This window comes from Thamnophis sirtalis, unplaced genomic scaffold, assembly GCF_051295495.1.
Source record: "Thamnophis sirtalis isolate CommonGarterSnake01/CBP01778 unplaced genomic scaffold, rThaSir2_p1.2 scaffold_4, whole genome shotgun sequence".
Taxonomy (NCBI): Eukaryota; Metazoa; Chordata; class Lepidosauria; order Squamata; family Natricidae; genus Thamnophis; species Thamnophis sirtalis.
Genome location: NW_028261384.1, coordinates 65,416,143 through 65,443,185, shown reverse-complemented (window position 1 = coordinate 65,443,185; position 27,043 = coordinate 65,416,143). Strand labels below are relative to the sequence as shown.

The window sequence follows — 27,043 nt, the reverse complement described above, 5'->3', positions numbered from 1 at the left end:
AGGAAAGCCTCCTAAACCCTCAGGAAGGAGTAAAACAGCCCAATGAGCAACCCAGAAGTTCATTCCCAAACTTCCAATGGCCCCTGTTGGGCTGTTTTTCGCCCTACCCTGCCTTCAGGGAAGCCTCCTGAAACCTGGGGAGGGCCAAAAAATGGCCCAACGAACAAATGGTCCAATGGGTTTGCACGTTGGGTGATTTTTCGCCCTCTGGAGTCTTCAGGGAAGCCTCTTGAAGGAGAAAAACAGTCCAACAGGGAACCTAGAAGTCCATTCCTGAACTTCCGGTACGCATGTTGGGACGTTTTTTGCCCTGAAGCTTTTTGAGGGAGAAAATTGGCTGAAGATCAAGGCCGAAAATCAGCTTGCCAGTATGTGCATGCACGCTGGAACTGAGAGGGCAATGCCTAGCATGTCCTCAGAAATGGCTTCACATGCCACCTGTGGCACGCTTGCCATACGTTTGCCATTACGGTTCTACATGAAACATGCTCTTACTAGAGCAATGCATACTATAAAATATAAAACTTTTATCTCAATTTTATCCTAATAAAGCAGATATGCATTTATGGTTAAATGTGCTGTATAAAAAAAGCAGAAGGCAAATTATTGTAGAAAAAGGGCATTTTACTGAAACATTGTCAATACCATTGTATTAATAATTTCCAAAATTTGCCATATAAGATTCTTGACATCTCAGGTCTCCATCTTTCTGTAATTTTTTAAAGCTTTTACTTTTACATGTTTTTACAAGTATTTCAAAATAGTACTTGCCAAGTATGTTACAGGTAGTCCTCAACTTAAAACTTGCCCATTACAGTCATAAGTGGTTATGCCATTACCCTAGATTATCTTGCTTAAAGGCCCCTATCTCCTGCTCTCCCTGATGCAGCCCTTAAACAAACACATGGGTTCTTAAGCACAGCACAGAGTTCCTCAAGGGTGAGGAAGGCCCTGGGAGGCACACCTGACCAGGGCTTCCCGAAGCTTCCCTATTCCCTAAGGCACCCCATTCTCCACCCCGTCCTTCAGTTTCCACAGATCTTTGCCTGCTCCCAACCTGCCATTCAGTCATCCAAAGAACCTAAAACCAGACATCAGAAGCTACTAGCATGCAAAGGGCTCTATATAGTTTTTAGTTTTCAGCTTCCATCCCACACAGCCACCAAAGGGAGGCTAAGGAGGGGTAAAACCTGTAGAAAGTTTTAGAGATTGTGTGTGTGTGCGCGTGCGCGTGCGTACATACATACATACATACATAAAAATCTAATAGATACCTTTCACCCTGGCTTCGCTGATAACGGATAAGAGCCTGTGGCCTAATGGCTAAGAAGTCTGCCTAGTATGTAAAAATGCCCAGGTTCAAATCCCAGTAAGGGTATGGCTTGCTGATGAGAGCTAAACAGCTTGAAATAGATCTATACTAGTCTCCCTTTATTTATTTATCAGCACAAATAAAAAAACACAAATATAACAAAGGCAACAGTAAAAAACATTGGGTTTCTGTCATGATGGACTCTTGTGACGAGCCGATTGACAGATGATGGAAGCAGTTAGCTTCCTCCCATAATTGGGGCTTACCAGGGGTTGTAAAAATCTAATAGATACCTTTCACCCTGGCTTCGCTGATAACAGATAAGAGCCTGTGGCCTAATGGCTAAGAAGTCTGCCTAGTATGTAAAAATGCCCAGGTTCAAATCCCAGTAAGGGTATGGCTAGCTGATGAGAGCTAAATAGCTTGAAATAGATCTATACTAGTCTCCCTTTATTTATTCATCAGCACAAATAAAAAAACATACATACATACATACATACATACATACATACATACATACATACATACATATACACACACACACACACACACACACACACACACACACACACACAAACACACATATATAATATTACTTAAATATTTTGATTCTTCAAATTTAACAGATTTAAAGCACATCTTCCCCAGGTTTAAAATACACCATTTACTCATACATATGCTTTTTCACACAAAATTAAATCATATATAAAAGCAACAAGAGATTGAGGCAGGGAAAAAATGTTGTTGCTGGACAAGAAAATTAGTAGTCGAGTACAAATGTAGCATCTAAAGACATATGACCAACTGCATAGGTTCCCTAAGTCACAGGTTTAACACCAAAGTTCCTCTGTTTATTCTATATCAGTGAAAATAGTCTGGGACCAATAACGTACCTTTTATACCTCCAAATGGTCCATATGTCATGTTATATGCAGTTCGATAAAGACTGTGTTCATACATACATTTTAGCTGGTATTGGTTGCCATATTCTGTATTTCCTAAGCTACCTATTAAATAAAAGAAAGAGTTGCCTTAAGCTTGCAATATTTTCTCTGGAAAATGTTGTTATGAAAGATGCTGTAATATACTTATGTTACACTTGAATACAGTTGTCAGAATTCAGGTTTCATGTATTATTATACCATAAGCCCCACCCCATTCTTTTGCCTATATAACAGAACTGAGGGAAAAATTAACCACTTATTAAAAGTGAATACATTTTTCTCACAAACTTGACGTTTTCAGTTTATTCTGTTTGATTCTGATATCAAATAGAGAATACAAAAATCTCCATCATACTGATGGAGGAATGACATATAAAATCTCCCTAAATTTTGGTGAACTGTTAATTCCTCAACATCCATAACTTGCTATCTAGGCTCAATAGAGCTTTGTATCTAACAAGTAAAGAACTGCAAACTATCTATTTCTTTAGAGGACGAAGATAAAGGCTTGTAAATCCATTTTTTGTACTGGGGAGTTTTTAAAAATGAAGGTTCAAAACATGTTATTCCTCTACAGATCATCACATAGAAAATTCTATTTACCGTATTTTTCGGTGTATAAGGCGCACTGGAGTATAAGATGCACCAAGATTTTGAAGAGGTAAATTTTTTTTAAAAAGGTTTTGCCCTCCCCGGTTCCCAGGAACACTCTGCATGCCCCATTTTTTGTGAAAAATGGGGCATGCAGAGAGCTTGGGAAGCCTGCAACTTGCTTCTGGGGGCCGGGAGGGCAAAAATGTGATGTGTGGGGGCTCGATCTTCCTAAAGGGTAAAGCTTTTATCGATCTCAAATCAGCTTTTCTCTACCCCTCCCATGGGCCAAGGAGCAGCAGTCGGCTCGCTTCTTCTCTTCAGCGAGGAGAGAAAGATACGCAGGGGCTGAATGGCCACAGCTACACTCGACCAGGAACTGCCCATTGGGCGAGGAGGGGTGGGGATTCCTTCCATTTGGATTAATGGTTCCTCATGGTGGCACCTGAGCAGCAAAAGAAGGCCAAAGATGACAACCCGACAAGGCTGCATCCTTGAACAACCGGGCTTACTCACAGCCCTCTTCACAAACCCTCTTCCTTAGTTTTGGGGCAAAAGCAAGTGCCAAGCTCAGGGAGACTCCCGATCCAGCACTCCCGCATTCCTAAGTTTCCTTTCCATCACATGCTTCTTCCACTAGCCTAGATTCCGACAAGGCCAATAGCTTTTTCCGGAGAGAAAGTGGAGATCTAGCTTCCTGAAAAAAGCCTTCGTGTTGGTGAGATCATTCCTCTTCCCTTCCTCCACCACCCCCCAATCCCCCCGGAACTGACATGCAGTTCTTATTGCTATTGCTGCTATTGCTATTGCTGCTATTACGCCCAGCTACCATATCTTTTTGCTGCATGATAAATCTGGGCAGGTTGGGGGTGATGATGGAGGAAGAGAAGAGGAACAGTCTCCTCTCCATAAAGGCTTTTCTCAGGACGCTGGATTGCAAAATTAAACCTGGAATGGGACACAATCAAGCTTCTGAGATCGCTTCACTGCCACCTGAAAATGCTGTTACCGCGGTCTCTGCTGCCTAGAACTGCCCGAGAAGGGGCAGGTGAAGTGGGCTCTGCAGAGATCGTGGTAACAGTATTTTTGGGTGGCAGCACAGCGATCTCATGAGCCAAAGCCTTGTACCCCATTCTAGGTTTTTAACTTCCCAATCTAGCGTCCTGAGAAATCTAGTGTCTCTGAGGCACCTCTCATTTGCAGGAGGAGGAGGAGGGCAGCATATACAAAAGCATCTGAGTAAATGGGAAAGAAAGCTACGCTTTTCGGGCAGCAGTTTTCAATAGGTTCCAAGCACGGCTTTCTTTCCCAGTTACAGAGGCTTTCATATATGCCGCCCTTGCCTTCTCCTGCAAGTGAGAGGTGCCTCAGAAACTCAGTGGGCAGCTCAACGGAGACAATGGCCACAATGACTTCACTCCTCAGCAATGTGAGGACCCGCTACTGCCACCACCGTCTAAGCCCTCCCAGGAGCTGAGCTGAGTGGCAACCCCGAAAGTAAAATGTCTCCTTTCCATCCACCGTGATCTCTGAAGTGCCTGCTTCACCTGCTCCTTCTCAGGCAGTTACAGGTGGCAGAGATGGCTGTAATAGCGTTTTAGAGTTGCAGCACGGCAATTTTGGCCACCTGGAACCACCTGAGAAGGGACAGGTGAAGTGAGTGCTGCGTAAGAGGTGTAAGGCAAGCTGCTGCTTTCCAAAAGAGTATATTTTTAATAATGTGAAATAGATTTAGTATCATTAAATCTGTAGGAAAAATGCTAGATTTTATAAATGGAAAATAGGGAAAATAAGTTGATTTGATTTATTTTTTACCTGAGACAGCGTAAACACATAATTTTTTGCAATGCAATACAGCCAGATGAAGCAATTCTGTGCCACTAGCAGAAAGGAAAAAGATGAAATGTGTTTAAAAAACACCAATATCAATAATCTAAAAGACCAATAAATCATACTAAATACTAACAGCATGTAACATGCAAACTTTTTTGTACTTAATACTTCAACAGTTTTTTTAAATAGCTGTATACTGATGTATACGTATCAAACCTATCTTAAATCCAAACAAACACTATGTTCCCTAATTCACAGACATCTCCTTAATTCATATGGTTATAAGAAAGGCAAGAGATACAGCATAATTGGACTTGCAAGACTCTATCAATATAAGGACCATCAAAACAAATTAGTTTTATTCTTTCTGTGGAGTTGATTCCTGATTTGATCTACCTGTTGTGCTAATTTCAATCTTCCAAGTCTGACTGATTTTGTATGTAGTTTGAACTTGTGTAAAGTGCAAAATACATCTGTCTAATAGATTCCAGTTTCTAGAGATAGTCAAATGTCATAGATGGGATGGATGGATGGATGGATGGATGGATGGATGGATGGATGGATGGATGGACAGAGAGAGGGATAATCCACAAACCGGGAATCTCTACAGCATTCTAATAACCATTAGAATACAACGATGAACCTTTATTTAGCTGAATTTATTAGCTGCCCAACTCCAATGGATTCTTTCCCCCCCCCCCTTTATCTTAATGACCATAACAAACATATTATGCAGCAAGTGAGGCAGAGATAGCATAATTAAATGAGATAGGTATAGAAAACCAATTTAATTAAAATTGTGGGAGGTTGTCCCTCAAACTAACAGTTTTCAACAATTACTGACCAGTCTCCAACCTTCCTTTTGGGGAAAAGCTGAAAACACTAGCCTGAAGATGGCGAGTGAGACCTCGCCGAAATGTTGCCAAGACAATCTCAATCTTACATGGGAAAAGACCCGAATACAACAAGACCAGCATATCTACACCCGTAAAAATCTATGAAAATATATGTGTGTGTGTGTGTGTGTGTGTGCGTCTGTGTATGTGTGTGTGTATATATGTGTGTGTGTGTGTGTGTACATACATATACATACATACACACACACACACACACACACACATATATACATAAATACATGGAGGAGGGCCTGTGGGGTGGGCGAGGGAGACCATTTTCGGTCTCCCCAGGCTCTTAGAAAGCCTCTGGAGCCTGGGGAGGGCGAAATACGGGTCCACCATACCATTGTGCAGCAAAAGCGGGAGGGGTGGGGTGGGGGTTGCACAGGGCGCCTGCGCCTGCATGGGAAGACAGCATGTGCGAGCACAACCCCTTCCTGTGCTCTCCCAGCTTTAGGCACACGGCGGCAAAAAAGGTTAGCCATCACTGCTCTATGTGTATATATACCTCCACACACATACACACACACACAGCTCTTCTAAAACTATACACACACACACATTTGAGGGGAGGGGGCAAAGTCACGACGAGACAATGTGCAATCTCAATGCTCTGAGATCGCACTTTTATCACTGGGGGTCCCAATGGACCTAAACCATCCCGAAGAGATGGTGAATAGGAAGATTACGTCTTGCTGATCTCGGGGATATCGCAAAATCTCCAAAAGCAGCAAGAAAAAGTCTTCAAGCTGGTAATAAAAATTCCAGTCTTTTGTCAAGACTGACAAAGTCAGGGCAGCCTCAGAATGGAATGATGTGGAAAAAGAAAGTGTTTCCAGCTGATGAGAAATCTTTATTGATTTTTTAAAAAAACGGACTGCCTATAAAACTTAAAAACCAATTTAAATCAAAGGATAGAAGAATTTAGCGGCGAATTTGAACTTTGGAATGGTTTTGGACAATGGTTATCTTACTTTTTAAATGTTATTTACATGGATTGAATCTAACCAAACCTTTTTCAAGTGGATGGATTAACCTTTCTTCTTCTAACTTTTCTTTGTAACTTTCTGTAAGCTACAGATTATTATTTTTCCTCTTTTATTGCTGTGGGTATTTTTTTAAAAACTCATTTAAAGAGTGGATTCTTTGCCTAATTTGATATAGAAAAGAGATACAAAAAAAAATCTGGGTGGAAAAACACACCCAAAGTCCAGTTTCTGCCACACATTTAACTATAACTTCTGTACATTAGAATATTACACATGCCTTCAGATGTTCTTCCCTAGCCTGCACATGACTGTTACAACCAGGAGATGACATGGATTGAGTAAAATGTGGCAATTCTCACTTAACAATGCTCTTGCTTAGCAACCAAAATGTTGGGCTCAATTGTGGTCATAAGTCAAGGACTACCTCTGCCTTCCTCTGTATGGCAGCCTTGTCCTAGTAAACTCCTTCTCCTTTCCGGCAATTTTCTTCTGTCAGAGGCACCAAAATAATCCAGACAATACAAAGTTTCTAGATGGCCTCCAAGGTTCCTTCTAACCCTGCTATTCTATGATTCTGTAAGGATCTTCTGCTGGAGGAGAGGGTTGGTGGCAATCTTTTTGGCACCGAGTGCCCAAATTGCAACCCAAAAACCACTTATTTATTGCAAAGTGCCAACACGGCAATTTAACCTGAATGAACGTTGGTACTTACCTGAATGTCGCTTCTCATGACATCTGTGGGAGGAGCCCATTAGTGGACTATCATCAGTGTTGATTGATCCATAGACTGAGTGGAAAAGTGTTGCAACTATGCCTCCACTCCTCCTACCTCAGCTTCCTCAAGGTCGAGTCGAGTAGCATGAGTATGATCTGAAAAAGAGATCACAAGGCCACCCCTCCCACGCTAGAATTAACTAGGGCAGAAAATGGCCCTACAGATGTCATAAGAAGCGACATTCAGGGAAGTACCAACGTTCGTTCTCAATGGCATATTGCAGGAGGGGCCACTGGTGGGATGTACCCAAGCTACTGTCCATGGGGGGGGGGGGAACCTATGACTCTCTAGTGGCTAAGGTGGCCACTACCTGCTGCAACACTCTGCGCCCAAAGGACGCTTCTGCTGATGCATAAGCCTCTAGGCAGTAATGCCTAATAAACAGTGTAGGGGAGGCCCACGTGGCCACCCTACATATGTCCTTAAATGGTACTCTTGTCGCCGAAGCCACCGTGGCAGCCGCACTCCTTGTAGAGTGGGCCATAATACCCTGAGATGGATAGCGACCCTTTGTCTCATATGCTATGGAGATGGTTCTCCTTAACCATCACCCTATAGTGATCGGTATGACTCTAGCTCCAGCGTAGCTGGTTGAAAGGACACCAGCAATGCCTCTGATCTGCAAACGTGGACTGTTCATCTCAGATAAATTCACAACGCTCTACAAATGTCTAGCCTGTGCCAGAGACATTGTCTTTTGCGAGATGCAACCGGACAGAAGTTGAGTAAGACCAGTTCCTGAGTCCTGTGGAAGGGAGTATTTACCTTCGGAAAGAAGGATGGATCTAACCTCAGGATTACCCTGTCCTGGTGGAAAACGCACAAGTCTCGAGAAGAAAGAGTCCCTAGCTCTGAGTTGCACCTGGCTGATGTTATGGCAATCAGGTACACAACCTTCATTGTTTTTTTTATTATTATTAATTTTTTTTATTTTGTTACATAAACAACACATGCCCATACCAGTGGAAAAGAAAAAATCAAAACACAAAAAAGACAAAAAACAGAAAACAAGGCAGGGGGGGAAAAAAGAAAAAAAAAAGAACAGAAGTATGTATTATAAAAAAGTATATCAGCTGGTTACAACATGTTTTTGTGCATCTCTTCCATTAATTCATATTAATTCAAATATCTTAACTCAAATGTTTACCATATTGACATCATCATACCTCCACTTTTAGTTGACTACAGTTGTTTAAACATCTTTCATCCTTAACTATGCCAAAGATTTAATCCATAACCACATGCTAGCATTTCATTTACTTGTTTATAAAATCCTCCATTAACATCAAATCCTCATATCCTGTTTTAGCTAAACATCCATATTTAATACCAAAAATTCCATCCTCCATGTATATAGTTTATTATCATTCTCCTTTCTTTATGTAATTATATCGTATATCATAACATTTTCCCCATATTAGTTAACATTTAACTGTATATAGTTTTATTTTATTTTTTAATAGTGATAATTATTGTGATTAATAACCTTTGTATATGGTCCAAAAATATTTCTAACCTTCCCTTCTCATATCCAATTATTATTTATCATATCAACTCCACATTATATACATTACTATCATTATCAATTATTATTCAACTATGTCTATTACAAATAAAATTTATTAGGTTTAGCTAATTTTGAATTGTATTCTTCCATCTATCAGCCTGTGTCTCTCCAATAACAAAACCTCCTTAATCCTGTTGCCATTCGTGGATCAAGTTCTCCAAACGTCTTTATGAGCAAGTCCAAACAAGAAGATCTTTGCACCTTTTTGCTTAAGGTGCCTCTCATATAATGTTGTTGTCCTACGTTTATTCCACTTTTCAGCTTGTCTTTAATTCTCAGTGGTGGTAACAAAAGTTTTGCAAATGATGTTTCATAAAGTATAAATTCTTTAATGCTTCTCATTCCTCCTACGCTCTGGCTTTCGAAGTAAATCTTCTGTGCGGCTGCCCCCCCCTTCTTTTTCTCCCTCAGAGGTAAACCAGATGCCCGGAATGTCAGCAAATTGAAAACCTTCATCTCTGACATCCTTCGTTTGTATTTCAGGAACATTCAAACATTCAACATTCTCACTTTTTTCTTCATATTTTGATGTTAAAAACAGGAAATAATCCAGCTTCCTTTCAAATCTGTTGTACGTATCAGATAGCTTTTGTAGTGCAGAAAAAAATCATTTGAAATGAATCATTTGAAACTTGAACAGACACCATCTTTGTACGCAGTTAGTATTTTCCCTTTAGAGGCTTTAAGGTATTTGTAAGTAAAAACAAGCTGGGAGCTGCACAATCTTATCTGATCTTAGACCAACCCAGCCAAGCAATAAAAGTGTCAAGTTGTAGGGAGCCAAATTATAGTAAATTGGTTTACAGCCCACTTACAGAGAGTCAGAGAGTCCATGTAAGTAGCATTTAAAACATTTAAAAAATAGGGTAACCACCGTCCATAAACCAATAAAGAGATCCAATTCGCCGCTAGATTCTTCTGTTCTTTGGTTTCAATTAGCTTAAATTTTTATGCGGACCGTGTCTCTCTGAGTAATAAAATCACCTTACCAGCTGGAAACACTCACGCCATTCTTAGGGGCAACCTGCAGTTTCGGTTAGCTTACGGCTAATCCAGAAGTCACTGGCAAAGGAGGTTAAATTCCAAGCCTCCAGGGACTTTGCGAACGTCTCTGGGGTCACTGGATCTCCTCCAACCTTTCACTGTCTCTCCGGGACAGCTTGGGTTCAAAAATGAACCGTCCAATTCCTTCAGAATAGAGGAATTTCAGGAATAGCCTGAAAATCCGTCTTCTCACTGCTAAGCCCTGCCTTCTTCCCCAATCTTCATTGTTAAGGAGTTGGAGAAGGACTGTGCATATTGGTTCAAATAGAGGGCCTGTAAGCGCCTGAAGGACCACTGGCAAGTCCCATAAGAAATCTTTTAATGAGCGTTAGGTGCGATATGGGAACATGACACCCCCCCCCAGAAAGTACAGTTGAAAGAGCTGCTGTCTGACGGTGTAATGCATTGTGAGCAAGGCCCCTGTTTAACCCATCCTGTAAAAATTCCAGGACTTGTGGTGTCAAGGCTTCAGACAGTATTATGGATGCCGATCGACACCACTTGACGAATGCCGACCACGTGGAATTATAGTTCCTCATGGTCGATGGCCATCTAGATGTCTCTAAGGCTAAGATAACTCTAGCAGAGACTTTCGTGTTTCTCAGAAGGCTCCATTCAAGTGGCAGGCGGTCAGATGGAGCCACTGAGGCTCCAGACTTATCAAGACCCCCTGGCACAGACAGACCTCCTCCCGATGAATTCTCCAAGGTGGGGATGCTGACATCTGCACTAAGTCCGCATACCACAGTCTCCTGGGCCAGTTTGGCGCTATCAGAATTACCTCCACCCCCTCTGACTGTATTTTCCTGATGGTAGATAGGGGAAAGGGGGGAAAGGCATAAAGGAGTCCATTTGGTCATCTGCAGCACAGTGCGTCCATGTCTTCTGCCCCTTTGGTCAGGTATCTGGAGAGGAATTGAGGGAGCTGTGCATTTGCTGGGGTCGCAAACAGATCCATCTCTGGGTTTCCGAATCGGTGACAAATGCGATGAAACAGGTCTGGATGGAGCTGCCATTCCCTGTGGTCCACGGTAGACACTGGAATGGCCAAGAGTGAATTGTTCATCGTATGTCATTGATATGGGATTAGGGTCCACTGCAATGTTCTGGGGTGAAGACGTACCCAGGGCACTATCCCAATGCACTAGATCATCGGGCTTAATAGACGTGAAAGATCTACTATTGGTACAACCTGCTTAGAGTACAATTAACGAATTAATTTCTGGAGATTGACCAGCTAGGAGATAGGAAAACCAACCCCGCGCCCGAGTCTATAATTGCTCCCAGGTGCAAAATCCTCATAGTGGGCATGAGAAGACTCTTTGGAAAATTGACTGAAAACCCCACTCTGTAATGTCCGAATGGTAAGATGAAGGTTATGAATTGCTTGGTTGTGGGACTGGGCCTGCACCAGGATGTCGTCCAGGTACATTGGAGTCTTACCGAGATGGAACATAGGTAAGCTGTCAGTGCTTCTAGGACTTTTGTGAATGACCTCAGGGCTGATGCCAGCCCCAAGGGCAGTGCCGGGTATTGATAATGGGACCTTTCCTGAGCAAACCTGAGGTACTTACAGTGGGGTGATAATACCGGGATGTGCAAGTACGCTTCTGTGAGGTCTACTGACACAAGATAGTCCCCCTTCCTGACTCCTTGTAAGATGGATCTCAGGGAGGCCATCTTGAATTGTCTGTAGATGACGTATCAATTGAGATGCATCGGATCAAGGACCACTCTCACCTCCCCAGACTTTTCGGAACAACAAAGAAATTGGAATAAAACCACAACCCCTGCTCCTCAGCAGCACTGGCTCTATTGCTTGAATCTCCATCAAGTGTTGAATTGCGAGCTTCATGAGTTTTCACTTTGCCAGGTTCCGAGAGAGAGGGAATGACCTGAAGAGATTTGTAGGGGAGGAGAGAAATTCTAATCTGAGTTCCTGTCATAGTGTGGCGAGGACCCAAATGTCCATCATAATGCATTCCAATTGTGATGCAAAGTGAGACAGACGGCTGCCTATGGGAAGAGTCGGATTTGATTCACTTCCCTTTACAGAAGGGGCGACCACCTTTCCCACAAAATGGCCCTTTACACTGGCCCTGAAATCTGTTCCTATCTGGAAAGGATGGCCTATTGTGAGTACAGTCAGTTCTAGGAAAAAAAATATCTCTTCTGATGGTACTCAGGTTCACTGGAATGAAAGGAGGGTCGCCTGTGATATGGAGTTGACCGGTTATTCTAAGGCTTAGTTTTGGTGGGAAGCACTTTCTTTTTGTTTTCAACAAGGATTGGGTCTAAGAACTCACCAAAGAGACCCTCCTGAATATGGGGCAGATGCCAGATGCCATTTGAACTTATTGTCTGCCTGCCAGTTTCTGACACACAAGAGACGTCTGGAGGCTACTGAGGCTGACAAGGCCTGGGAGGCATTCTTGGCAGAATCAAGGATGGCATCCGCCAAGAACTGAGTGGTCGCTATGACCTTGCTAATGTCTTTTAACATACAAGCATCCTCAGGGGGAATGTGATCTTGTAATTGCTGCAACCATAACAGAGTGGTCTGATTAAAAAAGGAAGCAGCCGCTGCTGATTTTATGGCCCATGCAGATGTCTGAAAGACTTTATGTAATGTGAGTTCTGCCTTTTTATCTTCAGCCTTGAATTTGTCTGCAACATCCCCTGAGACTACAGCTGAGGAAGTGGTCAAGGCCATGACTGGAGCATCGACCGTTGGAACCTGAAGGGCCTGGGAGAACCCCTGCTCTAAATTATAAAATCGTTGATTGTTGTCTCCCGGGTTTGGGAAAGCCCCTGGATGAGACCATTGATTTTTAACAACTTCCAGGAATAAAGGAGTGGCAGGAACCTCCTCTTTATCCAAGGTAGCCTTAGAAAACATGTCTTGAGTCAGGTCCTTGCAACTGTCTGTAGAAGTTGCCATAAAACTTCCGCCCAGCTTGGTGCTGGCCTTGGCCTTAATTAAAAGTGGTTTGAAGAGCGAGGGAGGAAAGAGGCCAGTGAAGGCTGGTGTGTCTGGCTTCTCAGACTTCTTGTCCTCTGACAATTCTAAGCCACAATGTGGCTCTTCACCTGTTACTGAACCCTCTCTGGCCAGCGAGGGAGACCCTGGCCTGCAATCCCCACCTGCCTGACCCTCTGTGGGAGGCCCTATGTCAGAATGTGTCTGTTTCCCTTGCTGTTTCAGGCCAGAAGCTATTCCCTGGGAAATTGTTGAGGCAATTATTTTTCGTAGACTTGGTGGAAGGTGCTCTAGTGCCTCAAAATCATCATAAGGGTCATCTACCACAGGTGGCTCCGAAGCCTGAGGAGCTAGGGTAGTCCTGGGGATAAGGAAATCCTGGGGTGTGCCCTCAAGGGGATCTCCCATGACATCCCTAATGGCCCTGGGTGACACCGAGGGAGAGGGAGATATGTCAAATCTAGGCCTTCTAATGTCCCTAGGACATTAATGTCCCAAGGCTGGGGAGGAATCAGGACTAGATGCCCTTCATAGAGACCTGGATCCATTATCTTTATGGACCTCCCTCAGACGTTCTGCCTGAGCCACTCATTTTTTGAGGCCCCGCAGCCTGCGTTGTTCATCACGGAGCGCAGCCCTGGATTGGCGCTGGGCAGCAGTAACCCTGCTGGTCTTGGCCCTGGTGGTCGGTCTAACTGACCCTTACTCCACCCCTTGAACTCCTGTAGTGTCCAACTCACCCTCTAGAGCAGCGGTTCTCAACCTGTGGGTCGTGACCCCTTTGGGGGTTGAACGACCTTTTCACAGGGGTTGCCTAAGACCATTGGAACTCTTAAATCTTTAGACTCTAAAGTGTGCTGTGTCGCGTGCACATGTGTACATGTACACACCCACAAATACACACGCAAGCGCACAAATACACAAATACACACGCAAGCGCACATGCAGGGAAGTAGGAGGAGAAACACAAATGTAAAAAAAATAGGGGGTCTATATATGTGTGGGGGGAGGGAGGGTAGAAATCTCAGTTGCACTTCTGGCCCTTTTAAAAAGTTTTTATAAATTGGAATAAGGTCAGATTTGGAGCTTGTCATTACACACGGTTATTGGGTTCCAAGCTAATCAGAGCCGAGGAGCGGGGTTTTGGCATGACGGAGCATTGGATACAACCTATGATTGGCTTAGAAAAGAGCTGAGGAAGGATTCCACACGAGGTGGAATTGAGCGCCACTCTAAGCTGCAGCAAGAGAAAGTGTGTGTAGTGGGGTGGGGGAAGAAGCCAAGTCTGTAGTCCTGGTTTGCACATGTCTCTTTCCTTTTTGGGGGGCTGTGCATCTACAGGCGAGCAAGATGGGACTCCATACATTTACTGCACCAGTTGCTGTTTTTCCTATTGGGAAGACACCTGGTTATTAATGCTACTCAGTTGCACGAGTGGGGCTTTTTACCCCCAGCTATCTCCCTGGCAGCCGCTGAACAATCATTCATTCTATGAAAAAACTCTTGATCCCTCTAATTACGAGTTCTTTGGATGAATATATTTTTTAAATTATTATTACCGGTTTTGCTTGGCGATAAGGGCATTTTCATTTTTTAGTGGGCTATAATTACATGTTTTTGTGATTAATCACTATGCTTTAATTATGTTCAGTTTATAACAATAAAAATATATCCTGCATATCAGATATTTACATTACAATTCATAACAGTAGCATAATTACATTATGGAGTAGCAACTAAAATAATTTTATGATTGGGGGTCAACACAACATGAGGAACTGTATTAAAGGGTCGCAGCATTAGGAAGGTTGAGAACCGCTATTCTGGAGCATTCGTCCTGGTGGCTGCCATCTTGTAGACCACGCTCTCTATTCACTGTTCCCTGTAAACTGATGGCGATGAGTCACTCGGTAGTTCAGAGTCTTCCTTAGAAGCAGCCATGCACCGCGATTTGCAGCACTAGAAGTGCCGTCACGGAGTTTGGGAAGTTCATCGCTGTTGTAGCTTCATGGCGCGTCAACAAAATGGTCACCTGTCATCTTCACTCGCTTCAGCTACAAAATGTAGCTGAAGTGAGTGAAGACGACAGGGGGGCATTTTGTGGCCAGCTTTCCCAACGCCTGACGAGCTCACTCAAAAGAAAAGCAGTGTTTCCCGATGGACAGGCCTCTGCAATTGGTTCTTTCTTCTCTCCGATCTCCGAAGCCAACCGCACTCAAATTTAAAAGCTGGGCTCCACATGGCTGGGAGCCAGATCTAATCACCAGACTGGTGCTCCAGCGCCTCGTGAAGCAGCTACGCTAGACGGCCTCTCTCTCGCCTGCATCCTCAAGCCAAATTTAAATATTTTAAAAAGCCAATTAATCGAATTAAATATAGAACTAACTTTCCTAAAATAGACAATTGAAAATATCAGCCTAATTGGACTATAGACTGAGAGGAAACTGGGGAAAGAGGAGTAGAGGCGTGGCTGCAACACTTTTCCACTCAGTCTATGGACCAATCAGCACTGATGATAGCCACCCGTGGCCCTTCCCACAGTATGCCATACAGAATAATTAAGTTTTACTATTTAAAATAATGATAAATAAGGCAGAGTTCAGCTAATTGTTCTAAGAAAAATGTGATAAATGCACTTTTATGCCCCCTGCTTTTGAAATATTACATTTAGCAATAATAAAAAATCTTTTGTAATATCATTTCTCTTTCCCTCCCTCTCCTCCCCCTCCCCGTTTCTCTTTCCCTCACTTTCCCACCTCACTCCCTTTCTCTTTTCGTGCCCTCTCTTCCCCTTTCTCTTTTCCTTCCTCCCCTCTCTCTTTCTCTTCCCTCTCTTTCTCTTTCCTCCCTTTCTCTTTCCCTTTCTTCTTCTCTTCCCCCTTCTTCTCTTTATCTCTTTCCCTCCCTCCTCCCTCTTCCCCTCCCTCCCTCTTTCTCTCTCTTTATTTCTCTGGTTCTCTCACTCTTTCTCTTTCCCTCCCCCCCCTCTTTTTCTCTTTCTCCCCTGTGGAGTCTTGCCTCGCTCTTGCCTCTCGGATGGCTTTTCTGGAAGAGCTTCCCAATGGGGGAAACGGGGTCCCCTCCTCCTCCTGTAACTCATGACAAAGGAGAAGCCCTAGCAGCCATGGTGGGCAAGGAGGGGTATGTGCCAGGGTTGTTGCCGTCACCTCTTCTTCACCGCTTCCCTCCCTCAAAATGGCTCGCCTGTCTCTTTAAATTGCACCTCTTTGTCTCAAGGGTCTGAGAGGGACAAAGCAATTGGGAAAGGATTGGGGTGGGGGGGGGGAATAAGGTAAAGAGGAGAAACGGAGGCATCTCGGATCGTTCTCGCCTCCCAAATAGCTTTTCCAGCAGATTACTATGTTGGGATGCTCCGTGTCCCTCTGCCCAGCTGGGCTTCGCGGGCGCACTGCTCCTGTGCTCATCAGCCCCGGACAGACATCAGAATCCCATCTGAGAATCAAAAGCCATCCAGGAGGCGAGAGCGAGCCGAGAAGCCTCCATTCTTCCTCCTTACCTTATTTCCCCCTTCCACGTGTACACACAAACACACACACACACACAAATCCTTTCCCAATTGCTTTGTCCTTCCCTTGAAAGGATCCTGCCACACGCATTTTCTACCAAGGACAGGGAGTACAAGTGGTGACAAAGAGGCGTGATTTAAAGAGACAAACGAGCCAGTTTGTGGGAGGGAAGTGGCGAAGAAGAGGTGGAGGTAACAGCAGTGACAACAGCCCCAGCACACACCCCTCTTTGCCTGCTACCAGGGCTTTTCCTTTGTCATGGGCTCCAGGAGAAGGGGAAATCTCCCTTGTTGGGAAGATCCCACTCTCTCTTTCTCTCGCCCATCTCTCTCTTTCTCTATCTCTCTTTCTCCCTCTCTTTTTACATCTCTCTGTCTCTCATCTCTTTCTCTCTCTCATCTCTCTCCCTGTCTCTCTCTCATTCTTTCTCCATCTCTGTTTCTCATCTCTCTCTTTGCCCCCCCCCGTGTATATGTGAGTACGCACATGAGCAAGCCTGATAAGAGGACAGAGCCAACATCATAACTGCCCGTTCCTCTTTTCCTCCCCTCTTGTTGCAGTCATGCTCTCTTCTTCTTTCCCCCTCCTCCCACAAGCTTGCCATTTCCCTCACGGAGCATGAAGGGCTTGAGACTTTCCCCTCTTCTCTTTCACAAGGCGTGGGATGTAATGGAAGCAAAAGCCACCAAATGGTGCACATCCTCCCAGAGCAGCAGTTGCTCGGCTTGCCCTGATAGATCACCTTTTTTTTCTCCCCATGCCTCATTTTTTTAACTTTAGAGGCATAAAGGCAAAGCCCGAGAGGCACACGTGCATGGGGCACTCTGCCCCCTCCCCTCCGCTTTGTTTTTCTGCCATCCTTTTCACTTTGAAAAGGTCTTTGAACACATGCTGAGGAGGAGCAGGGAGAAACAACCGCTGCCGCTGCCCTCCCCTCACTCAACCTGTTACTCAACCTCCTTCCCGCCTTCACCCAAAGCCTCACACTGCACCAAGAGGCTGAAATTGGAATTCTTTCCTTCTCCTGTTGGCAACAAGACTGTTTCTCTCTGCCCCTTTTTTCCAGCCAAAAAACATGATGGCAATGGCAGTGACAACTGAGGGACCCGGTTTGGAGCGTGGTCAGCCTGGATCATTGCTGGTTCCAGCGACCCAGGCTGAACCAATAGGAACCCATCTCTGGTGCCATAGGACTATTCTCTCTCTCCTTTTCAATATCTACATGAAACCACTGGATCAGGTCATCTGCCAGTTTGGAATTAGGTCTCATTAGTATACTGATGATAGCAAATTATATATTTTGATTCCAAGTCAGCCAAGTGAGTTTGGCAAGGTTCTGTCCTAAGTGCTTGGAAGCTATTTGGGTTTGGATAAGGAAGAACCATGTCCACCTCAATCCATCAAAAGTGAATGGCTGTGGGTGGTTTGGCCACCCAGATCTAGGGATATTTCTTATTTGATGCCCTTCCCCCTTCAAGGGAATCTAACAGTTTTGGATTTGCAGCTCCTACCTGAAGAGCAAATGGGAGTTCTGGCCGTGAAGGCCTTTAAACTCCATCTGATAAAACAGTTGCACCCTCTCTTACATCAGAGGAACCTTCAGATAGGCACTTATGCCTTAGTCACCTTGTACTCTACATAGGCTGTGCTTGAAAATACCCAGAAGCTTCATTTGTTCCAGAATGTGGAGGAATGAACAGTAATGGGCACATCTTCATATGCCATGTAAAACCTCTGCTTCACAAGTTGCATTACTTCCAGGGACAATTTAAAGCACTGATTTTTCTCTACAAAGCTCTATGTGTACCGAGTTTGATTACTTAAGGAATTACCTGTATCTCATAACAGCCACAGAGCCAATTAAATCCTGCAGAATTGGTACACTCGGAATTCCTTCAATTAAATAAAGACAGCTGTTGGAACCCTGGAAATATGCTTGTCTACAGCAATGATTGCCCTCTGCAACAAAGCTTTGCTATTGTTTAAATGATCTATGAAGATCTGGATTTTTACCCGACTTTCTTGAAGGAAAGTCCTCTTTCTTCCTTCCATCACATCTGTTGTACCTACTATCTTTTAGACAGACTTTTTTCTATTCTCCTAGAGCAGGTTTTTCAAACTCGATTCTGTTGCAGGCCGTATCAGGAGTTTGTTTGCCCTCGGGGTGATGGAGGGGCATGGCCTGGTTGTTGGGGTCGACTGGGTGGGAATGGTCGGGCCAGCAGGGGCCAGTCACTCGCCATCTCTGGGACGTCGCGAAGGGCCAATTCTGCGGCCTATCACGGGCTATATTTAGCCCCCGGACCATGTGTTTGACATATCTGTCCTAGAGCTATATTAAGAAACCTAATACATGAGTTTTAGGATTTCTCCAAAAACTGTAAGCATCCAAAGCCTGTATCTTGATCCCTACTTTACAATCCCAAACATTTCAGAAAATGTACTTTAGGGGCAGTGAAGGTTAACCTATTTGGTGACGAATGCCCAAAGTGTGTGTGTGCATGTGCGCGTACTCCAATTCCCAAAATGCAATGCGAGCACCTACGTGCATGCATCCCTGATGCCCCATTTTGGCTTAAATGTTGGTGCAGGAGGTTTCCAGGCCCAAAACGGGACACAGGGGGGTGGGGGGGTGGAAGGCTCACACAGCGCTCATGCATTGTTTTGGCTCCCAGATTGGTACAGGCGGCAGAAATGGAGTTGATAGGGCACACTGAGGGCGGGGAGGTCAGAACCTATGGAGATCGGGGAAGAGACGACTGGCAGAAATGGAGGAAAAAGGTAGGGCACACTGGGGAGGAACATGCAGAGATTTGGAAGGCCCGGCCCCCCATGCATGCGCAGTACAGACCCGAAGACCAGCTGGCCAGTGGGAGGTGCACGCACATAGACGGTGGATCTGGGCTGGATTGACGGCTGGTGTTCCTGCAGAGAGGGTTCTATGTGCCACCTGTGGCACATATGCCAGATTCGCCATCACGGATTTAGGGAAACAAATTGGTCATAGCAGTAAGATAGATTAGTTTATATCTATCCAATTAGCTTCCTCAGAAGCAACAACAGTTTACTTACGAAACAAATTTTCCTACTTCCACTTGTAATATTGGCTCACATAACTGTACTTCCAAGAGCATATCTTCAGCTTGCATAACATGTCCAGGTTTTATAGGATGGGGATGATAGATTCTAAGAAATCCCATATAACTGCCCACAATAATTTTATCTGAAATAAAAACATATTTATGGAAGAACAATGAAACAAACAAATATTTAACAATATTCGAAACAAAAAACATATTCAATGCATTCTTCAAAGTTTTAAGTAAACAAGTCAGAGTGTGAAACTGTGCTTGTTTTATTTAAAATAAGTATCATTTACATTTTTTTCTATAATGTAAGGTATCCACATATCAAAGTCCCCTAATATTTTATCCTTACCGAAGCCAACCTATTAGTTGGGCTAAGAAATTATAACTGGTCTACAGTGTTTCTCCAAAAATAAGACAGGGTCTTCTTTTCTTTTGACTCCCAAAAGCAGCGCTTGGCCTTATTTTCAGGGAGGTCTTATTATTTTTGAGGTGCAGGAGGTAGCAAGAGTGGTCACCTCATGGCTGCTATTGTGTTGCAATATTTTCAGGAAAGGCTTATTTTCGAGGGAGGACTTATTTTAGCACATGCGCTTAAAAGCCTAGTTGGGCTTATTATCCGGGGATGTCTTATTTTTGGGAAAACAAGATAAATCTTCCAAGTAAGCTCCATGATTCAGATATTTTATCCAGTCCCAGCACTTTACCATAGAACACTAGCTATTTTCTTAGAATTTAATTCTTCTAAGTTTAATAAGATGCATCTTACAATAAATAAATAAATTACATGTTGATTGGAAGAATAGAATTTCAGAATTTTAATTACTTTAAATGTAAAAGTATCCACTTACCTTGTGCACTACTGCTATTGTCAATATTTGCAACACATAAACATCCTTGATCAAATTCTTCTTTATTGCCAACTATTGTAGACCACCACTCCCGAGCTTTAAATAAAGACATTCTCTATCAGGCCTACTGGAAAAAAATGACTAGCATAAAAGCCTTATTTTGACCCATTAAAAAAAATAATTTATATTTCATCTAACATCTCAGTTTAACAGAGAAAATATGAAGATATATTTTCCTTCAAAACATCACAATAATTACTTCAGATGAGAATCAAGTTCATCCTTCACCTGCTTATGAAATCCAAGTATGTATTGACATTTTAGATGGCATCCCACAAATAAAAAAAAAGTAAACTATACAGATAGGAGTGCAGAGTTAGGAATAAAGATTGCAGTCCAGCGGAGTTTTCCTTTCTATGTTCTATCTCAACTATTAAACCCATTCAGGAATTTTTTTAAAATAGTTTATGAGTTAGAAGTTATAAATATTTATCCTAGCATACAAATAAATCCTCATGCACCCTGGAGTTTTTTCTGGATCAGAATTACAGAAATTATGTAATGCTCAAAGGAAGGAGTTGTGTATATTGTAAATGTAAAATACTTTAACATAGACCATTAAAAAACATAAATTAGAAATTCTATTTTGTATTTTCTTTTATTAAATAAATACCCTCACAATAATATGGTACAAGAGATTAATGTTTATTATGCTGGTAGCTTAGTAACATAGTTACATAAATTAAAGCATGAGGCATCCTTTCACTCACAAAGGTTTGAAATAACAAGCATACTGTATCTAATTACTGCATTCTCAAAAAAGAGGCTGTTTGTTTTTTAAGTTATTTTGCAATATTAGATTCCCAAATGGAAATCTATTTATCCAATGAACTACCTTATTCCTTCTTATTTTGCATTTCTCTAAAAAAATTGTATGCCAGGTATTGGTTGGAGCAACAATTTAACTTGATATGAGAACTTACAGATTATTTTCTAACTACTTCAAATGGGCTGTTTGGACTCAACGAGCCTTGCAACATCCTGCCATAAGCAATGGCACTGATGCAGTGGTCACATGGTGCCCTGCCACAAGTGGCCTCAGAAGAAACCGGGCAGTGGTGCGAAAGGTGTCGGGGCTTGGGTGGGCTAGCTGCAGCGATCCTAAGGTAAGCTGGTTTGGGGCGCATGGGGCAGATCCATCCCCCAAGCTCCATCCCCCGACCCCTATCTTAGCTTGATTTTTACATATGCACCTCATCCTACCTCGTACAACCAAATGGTGGGTGGGGTCTAACTAAGGCTTATTTTGGAGTAGGGATTATTATTAGGGGTAGGTGTGAAAATCAGGCTAGGGCTTGTTTTTGGGATAGGTTGTATTTTTGGGGAAACATGGTACAATGTTTTACATGTTCACTTTCCAAATTCTATTTCAATAACATTTTATAAATCTTAGCAATAATATGCTATCACTACCACACAGTAAGATTTCAATTCATTTTAGCAAAATCAAACCTACAATTATTTTTATCTTTTAAATCATTCAGTTGTTGATATGTAAACCAATGAAAAACATAACATTCTAATTCAAGTTATTCCCTTGACTTTAATATAGGTACACCAGAGTTAAAAGATAATAATTTGCCATACATCCATGAGTCTGGCTTCGCCACCATCTTTTTTTTTCTAAAAAAAGCTTATTGGGGACATCCAAAGAGGCAACTTCATAGACAATCTTGTTTTATATTTATTCCAAACTCTTAGTATGACGTGTCTAGCAAAGTGATTAAAATCAACATTATTTTTAACTTTATCATACCATAAATAACTGTACTGTGCAAACCTTAATTCATGGCCCTCTAATTCAAGTAGCCTGTTATTCTGAAGGTTCATCCACTCTTTTAACCAGGCCAGATAGCCTGCCTGAAAATACAATTTCAGGTCTGGTAAACCCAAACCCTTTTTCCTTAGCAATTGGAGGGAAACAATCCTAATGATCTCAGAATACAAGGTGCTTTGTGAACATGAGAAAAGGAAAACTGAGTGGCAAGACAGAACAGAGAATGGCTGATAGACCAGAACAAAAATGTTTCATCAACAATTCCATTTATAATATGAAAATAATTATTCAAAACAATAATTATTCCTATCCTATTCCTATCAATGGCAATAAAAGTTTCCCTTTGATTTTTGTATTTTTTATATAGATGTTCATCTTGTTGTTTGCAACTTTAAGTGGCAAACAAAAGATTAAAAAGCAGCAGAACAAATACGGATTTTAATAGGAATGCAGGCATAACCAGATCATTTAATTCTCTACCATAATTGACTTAAAGTTGTCCTTGTGACCATAGCTAAGGAACTCAATCTGGCAGAATATAAATAGCTTGTACTAATGCCTACTTAAAGTTATTTGATACAATATGGTATGTGGTGAAGAAGAAAATCAATAGTCCTTAGCTTTATAATATCAAGTGAGTATATTAATGCAGTTTTTTAAGTGTACATAATCAAATAACATTACCTGCTATCTCAACATTTTTCTACCAATTACAAAATTTATGGAAAAAATGTGCAAATGTTGCCACTTTCCACAAATACTGCAAAAGTTCTTTTAAGAGTATGCCAGTACTGCTACTGTTAACTTGTAATTTTAAAAACAAAAGAACTTCTTTACAATGCTCAGAACTATAGAGCTAGAAAAACTATCCCAAGCATATTGTATTGATCCAGAAAACATGTACAAATGCATAAATGAACCCATGGAAGAAGGATGCTTACATCACATTACATCCATGCAATCCAAACTTAGATATATTTCAAAGCAAGCATGCATAAAATAACATGATTATAATGGCAATTTTACACTTACATGATCTCACAAGTTTGTTGTTGCTAGGTAAAAAGTATTATGCAATTGCAAACAATAACACTTTCCATTGAGCTAGATTATGCCTATTTTATTCACTTACCCGACTTGTTCTGTAAATGACGAATTTTCCTTTCCCCCACCACCTGTGCTTCCTTATACAAATTTAGTTACAGAGGAGCATTCCAAGAATTGAAGCAATATATATACGTGTTACAGAGAAGTGAGCACTAGAGGGTCGCTTCTGATAGACTTGAAAGCTTCTTACTCTGTCAGAATGATAATCTTTTAAGTTCAACCCTTTTATGCCAGCCTTACACGATAAATCTATGAGAAATTAAGTCGACAGAAACTGCCAAGGACAACATAAAATCATATCTACTAAATAGAAACGTGGATAAACGTAATTACTCGACAATGAGATGAAACTGACCCAGCCATCCCACCCGCCGCCATTTTTGTTGCTGTTGTCATAGTACCTCGACAAACCAACGTCTGCTCTGACCCTCCCATTCTCAAAGAAATCTCTTTGGTCGGGAAGGCTGTAACGGCGTTGAAGTTTGCAGCCGGTGGGAGGAGGAGGAGGAGGAAGAATCTAGGCGGAAGAGTGCACGTTGGGAAATGTAGTCTTACCCCTCAAAAGGGTAAGTAACTGATGGACTAGCGGTAGATTGGGTTGTACTATTCAGCGTACAAAAAGAGAAATAGCTATGAAATGTGGAAGTATTCCTTCCACAGCATCTTGTTAGGTTCAATTTTAAAATGTAAGGAGAGAAACGGGAGAGTTGTTCTGAATTAAGATAATTAGAAAGACAAAAGAGAAACTATTCTATTCCGTTTTGGAGTAACATGGTTTCTTCCACAGGGTCAGTCAAGTCGTTACTAATAGCTTTATTAGTCGTTCGCTGGGTCAAACGACGTTTCTCTTGTAGACTAGGCGCACTTCCTGGTAAGAAAAGAAGTGGAGCCTCTTAGGTAGCAGGAGACGGGATTCACTTACTTTTCCCATTTAACGACGTTTTGACTCAAGAATAGGGATACCACGAGGATCCAGGGCAGGCGGCGTGCAGGGCCTCAGAAGGTTCAGATTCTGAGACGTAGACGAAATATCTATTTGGTGCCGTTCCAAACCCGGTGTGTAAGTGTACCACCATGGACAAGAGCGCCGTAGCCAAAATGGGAGCAGTGGCCAGCGCTAGTGTGTGCGCCCTGGTTGGGGGAGTAGTCCTGGCCCAATACATCTTGACCGTAAAGAAGAAAACGGGGAGGAAAACGAAGATTATAGAGATGGTAAGCACGTTTTAGGATTCTAAATGCCCAGTTTTGTGCCTTCCCTCGGAATGTCATCAAGACTTGCAAACCGAGCAAGCTTTCAACTAGTGCTTACCTATTTTGGCACTATTGATTGAAAATGAATGTTAACGAATAGAATGGGGGTAGAAATATAGGCCTCTAAAAATGAATAAGTAATAATACTTTATCAATTGGAAAGGATGCGGAAGGAATTTGGTAAACCAGACAGAAATTGTTGACTCAATTGATATAATTATATGTGTATATAGAATATATAGTTTGCAAACTAAGCCAAGGCTAATACTTAAGGCATTTAAACACTTTGTTTGCTTTTTTAATATCCATTCCCAGGTTATCCAATAAGCAAGTTTGTTGGCAGTCTGGAATTGACTATATATTCATAAATGTGAAATCTGCACTATTTAGGTAATATGACCATCATCCCTTTTAATCAATGAAGGAATAGGTTAGTTCATGAGATTTTTTTTCTAAGAATATTTTGAGTAAGAAAATATCAAATTGCTTTAGTCAGTTCTGGTAAACATCTATTAGCCAATTGCCAAAAGAAACATACTTTTATCACTATTACCTTAATTTACATGTTTACTTTGCAGGGAGGAAAATTAAAACACTGCTGAATTACACTAAATATTGTTATGCATTATCTATGGAATACTCACAAGCAGTCATACTTGCAAAATAATTATTTTGTATTCTTTAATATAATCATGTAAAGCAGAGATACATTTGTCATATGAAAGTAATTACAGGTGTTTTAACCTTTATCATTCTTATACATTCATTGTTTCATTTAATAGATTATAATTTAATATCGTTTCTTATTCCCCTGCCTGTAGCAATCCATCCCTACTACATTTCCCCCCCCACACACACCCCGTATCTCTCTGTTATATATTTAATAGACACAACAATAAAATAGGATTTTTTTAAAAAAGGAAAAAGCACAAAAAGAAAAAGAAAAAAAAACCATCATCACATGCAGCATGTCGTTTGGTTACAAGTGTTTTAACATCTACATCTTCGAATAATATTTACCGTCTCAAATGTTTCATCTAGTATAACTAAAAGCCTCATTTTCATTCTACAATATATATTCAGTTAACATTAGCATTATTTTTCCCCAGAAAGTATACTTATATTCATTATTGTCCTTGCATTTCATACCTTCAAACAGAGATCTTATTCCTTCATTTTTCAACAAAAACGTCGCTGCATATATATATACCAGTTTTCATTTGTTCCCTTATTAAAATTGCTTATCAGCAGCGAAATATCATTATAATAAGTTCTTAACATTATACATTATATCACCAGACCTTATATTAATTCTTCATTGTATCATTGTTAGAGTATTTCACAGCATAATTATATCATCATTCACTTTCTTCAATTAAAGCATAAGTATATCATTTTTCATTTCCAAGGTTTTTTCCCCCCCTAGCCACTGATAAAACAAATCCCATATCTTAAAAAATTGCTCATCCTCTTGCTCTCTAATTTCAAATGTCAATTTACTCATTTCAGCACAGTCCATTATTTTTCGGATAACTTCTTCCTGTTTTGGTATTGTTTCGTTTTTCCAGTTTTTTGCAAATACAATTCTGGCTGCTGTTAACACATTTACAATCAAATATTTTAAGTCTTTGTTGTAGATTTCTGGTATGATCCCCAATAAAAAGACCTCTGGTTTAAAGTCTATTTGTTTGTGTGTCATTTTCTCCAACCACATGTGGATTTTAGTCCAGTATCTTTTAGCTTCAGTGCAAGTCCACCACATGTGGTAGTATGAACCAGGTATCTGGTGACATTTCCAACACTTTTCTGATTTATTCTTGAACATTCTTGCGATTCTGGTTGGGGGTAGGTGCCACCTGTAAAACATCTTATACAAGTTTTCTCTATATGCAGTAGACATTGTCATTTTGTAATTTTGCCACAATTTCTGCCAATTCTCTAAGTCAATCCCATACCTAAAGTTTTTTCCCCAAGCTATCATAGTTTCTTTAACTTGTTGTTCTTGCAATTTAAACTCCAATAAATATCCATATAGTTTTTTAATTACTTTTTCATCAGTGTCTGTTAAAATTTTGTCTAACTCAGTCATTTTATTATAAAGACCTTTGGTTTTTCTATCTTCATTATATCTAGATTGTATCTGTACATATGAATACCAGTTCATTTCCATCCCTTCTTGTTTCAACTCTTGAATAGATTTGAGCTCACCCTCTGCATTCAATAATTCTATATATCTAACTGTTTGTTCCTTTTTATATATTATTGGATATGAAAATGCTTCAATTGTTGATATCCAAACTGGAATTTTCAAATAGTGTAATCTTTTTACCTTTTCCCAGTTTAATAGCAACGCCTCCCTCCACCATTCAATTTAGATTTCAAAATTTTCCTAACTCTGTTGGTGTACTCTCGCCTGACAATAGTTTTTACTTCTCCATGCTTGATGTTATCCA

The 27,043-nt window shown here is 41.5% G+C and overlaps 2 protein-coding genes across 4 annotated transcripts in view; one reads left to right on the top strand and one right to left on the bottom strand.

The window, feature by feature from the left end:
• BBS9 (Bardet-Biedl syndrome 9) overlaps positions 1 to 23,739 on the bottom strand; it is a 363,446-nt gene extending 339,707 nt beyond the window's left edge. The window contains exons 1-5 of the mRNA XM_087713067.1: positions 23,365 to 23,739; positions 20,396 to 20,522; positions 19,531 to 19,681; positions 4,663 to 4,727; positions 2,206 to 2,319 (exon numbers count right to left, since the gene is read on the bottom strand). Coding sequence (XP_087569193.1) covers positions 2,206 to 2,319; positions 4,663 to 4,727; positions 19,531 to 19,681; positions 20,396 to 20,507 — 442 coding nt within the window. The 5' untranslated portion in view covers positions 20,508 to 20,522; positions 23,365 to 23,739. The remainder of the gene's footprint in view (positions 1 to 2,205; positions 2,320 to 4,662; positions 4,728 to 19,530; positions 19,682 to 20,395; positions 20,523 to 23,364) is intronic.
• Positions 23,740 to 23,880: 141 nt separating this feature from the next.
• Positions 23,881 to 27,043, top strand: part of NT5C3A (5'-nucleotidase, cytosolic IIIA) — a 117,817-nt gene continuing 114,654 nt past the window's right edge. Inside the window, exon 1 of one of the 3 annotated variants that reach the window (XM_087713065.1) lies at positions 23,881 to 23,905. Coding sequence is in view for 1 of the 3 variants with exons in the window: in XM_087713063.1 (XP_087569189.1) it covers positions 24,414 to 24,551 (138 nt within the window). In the remaining 2 variants the exon portion in view is untranslated. The other 2 variants (XM_087713063.1, XM_087713064.1) reach the window with 2 other exon arrangements.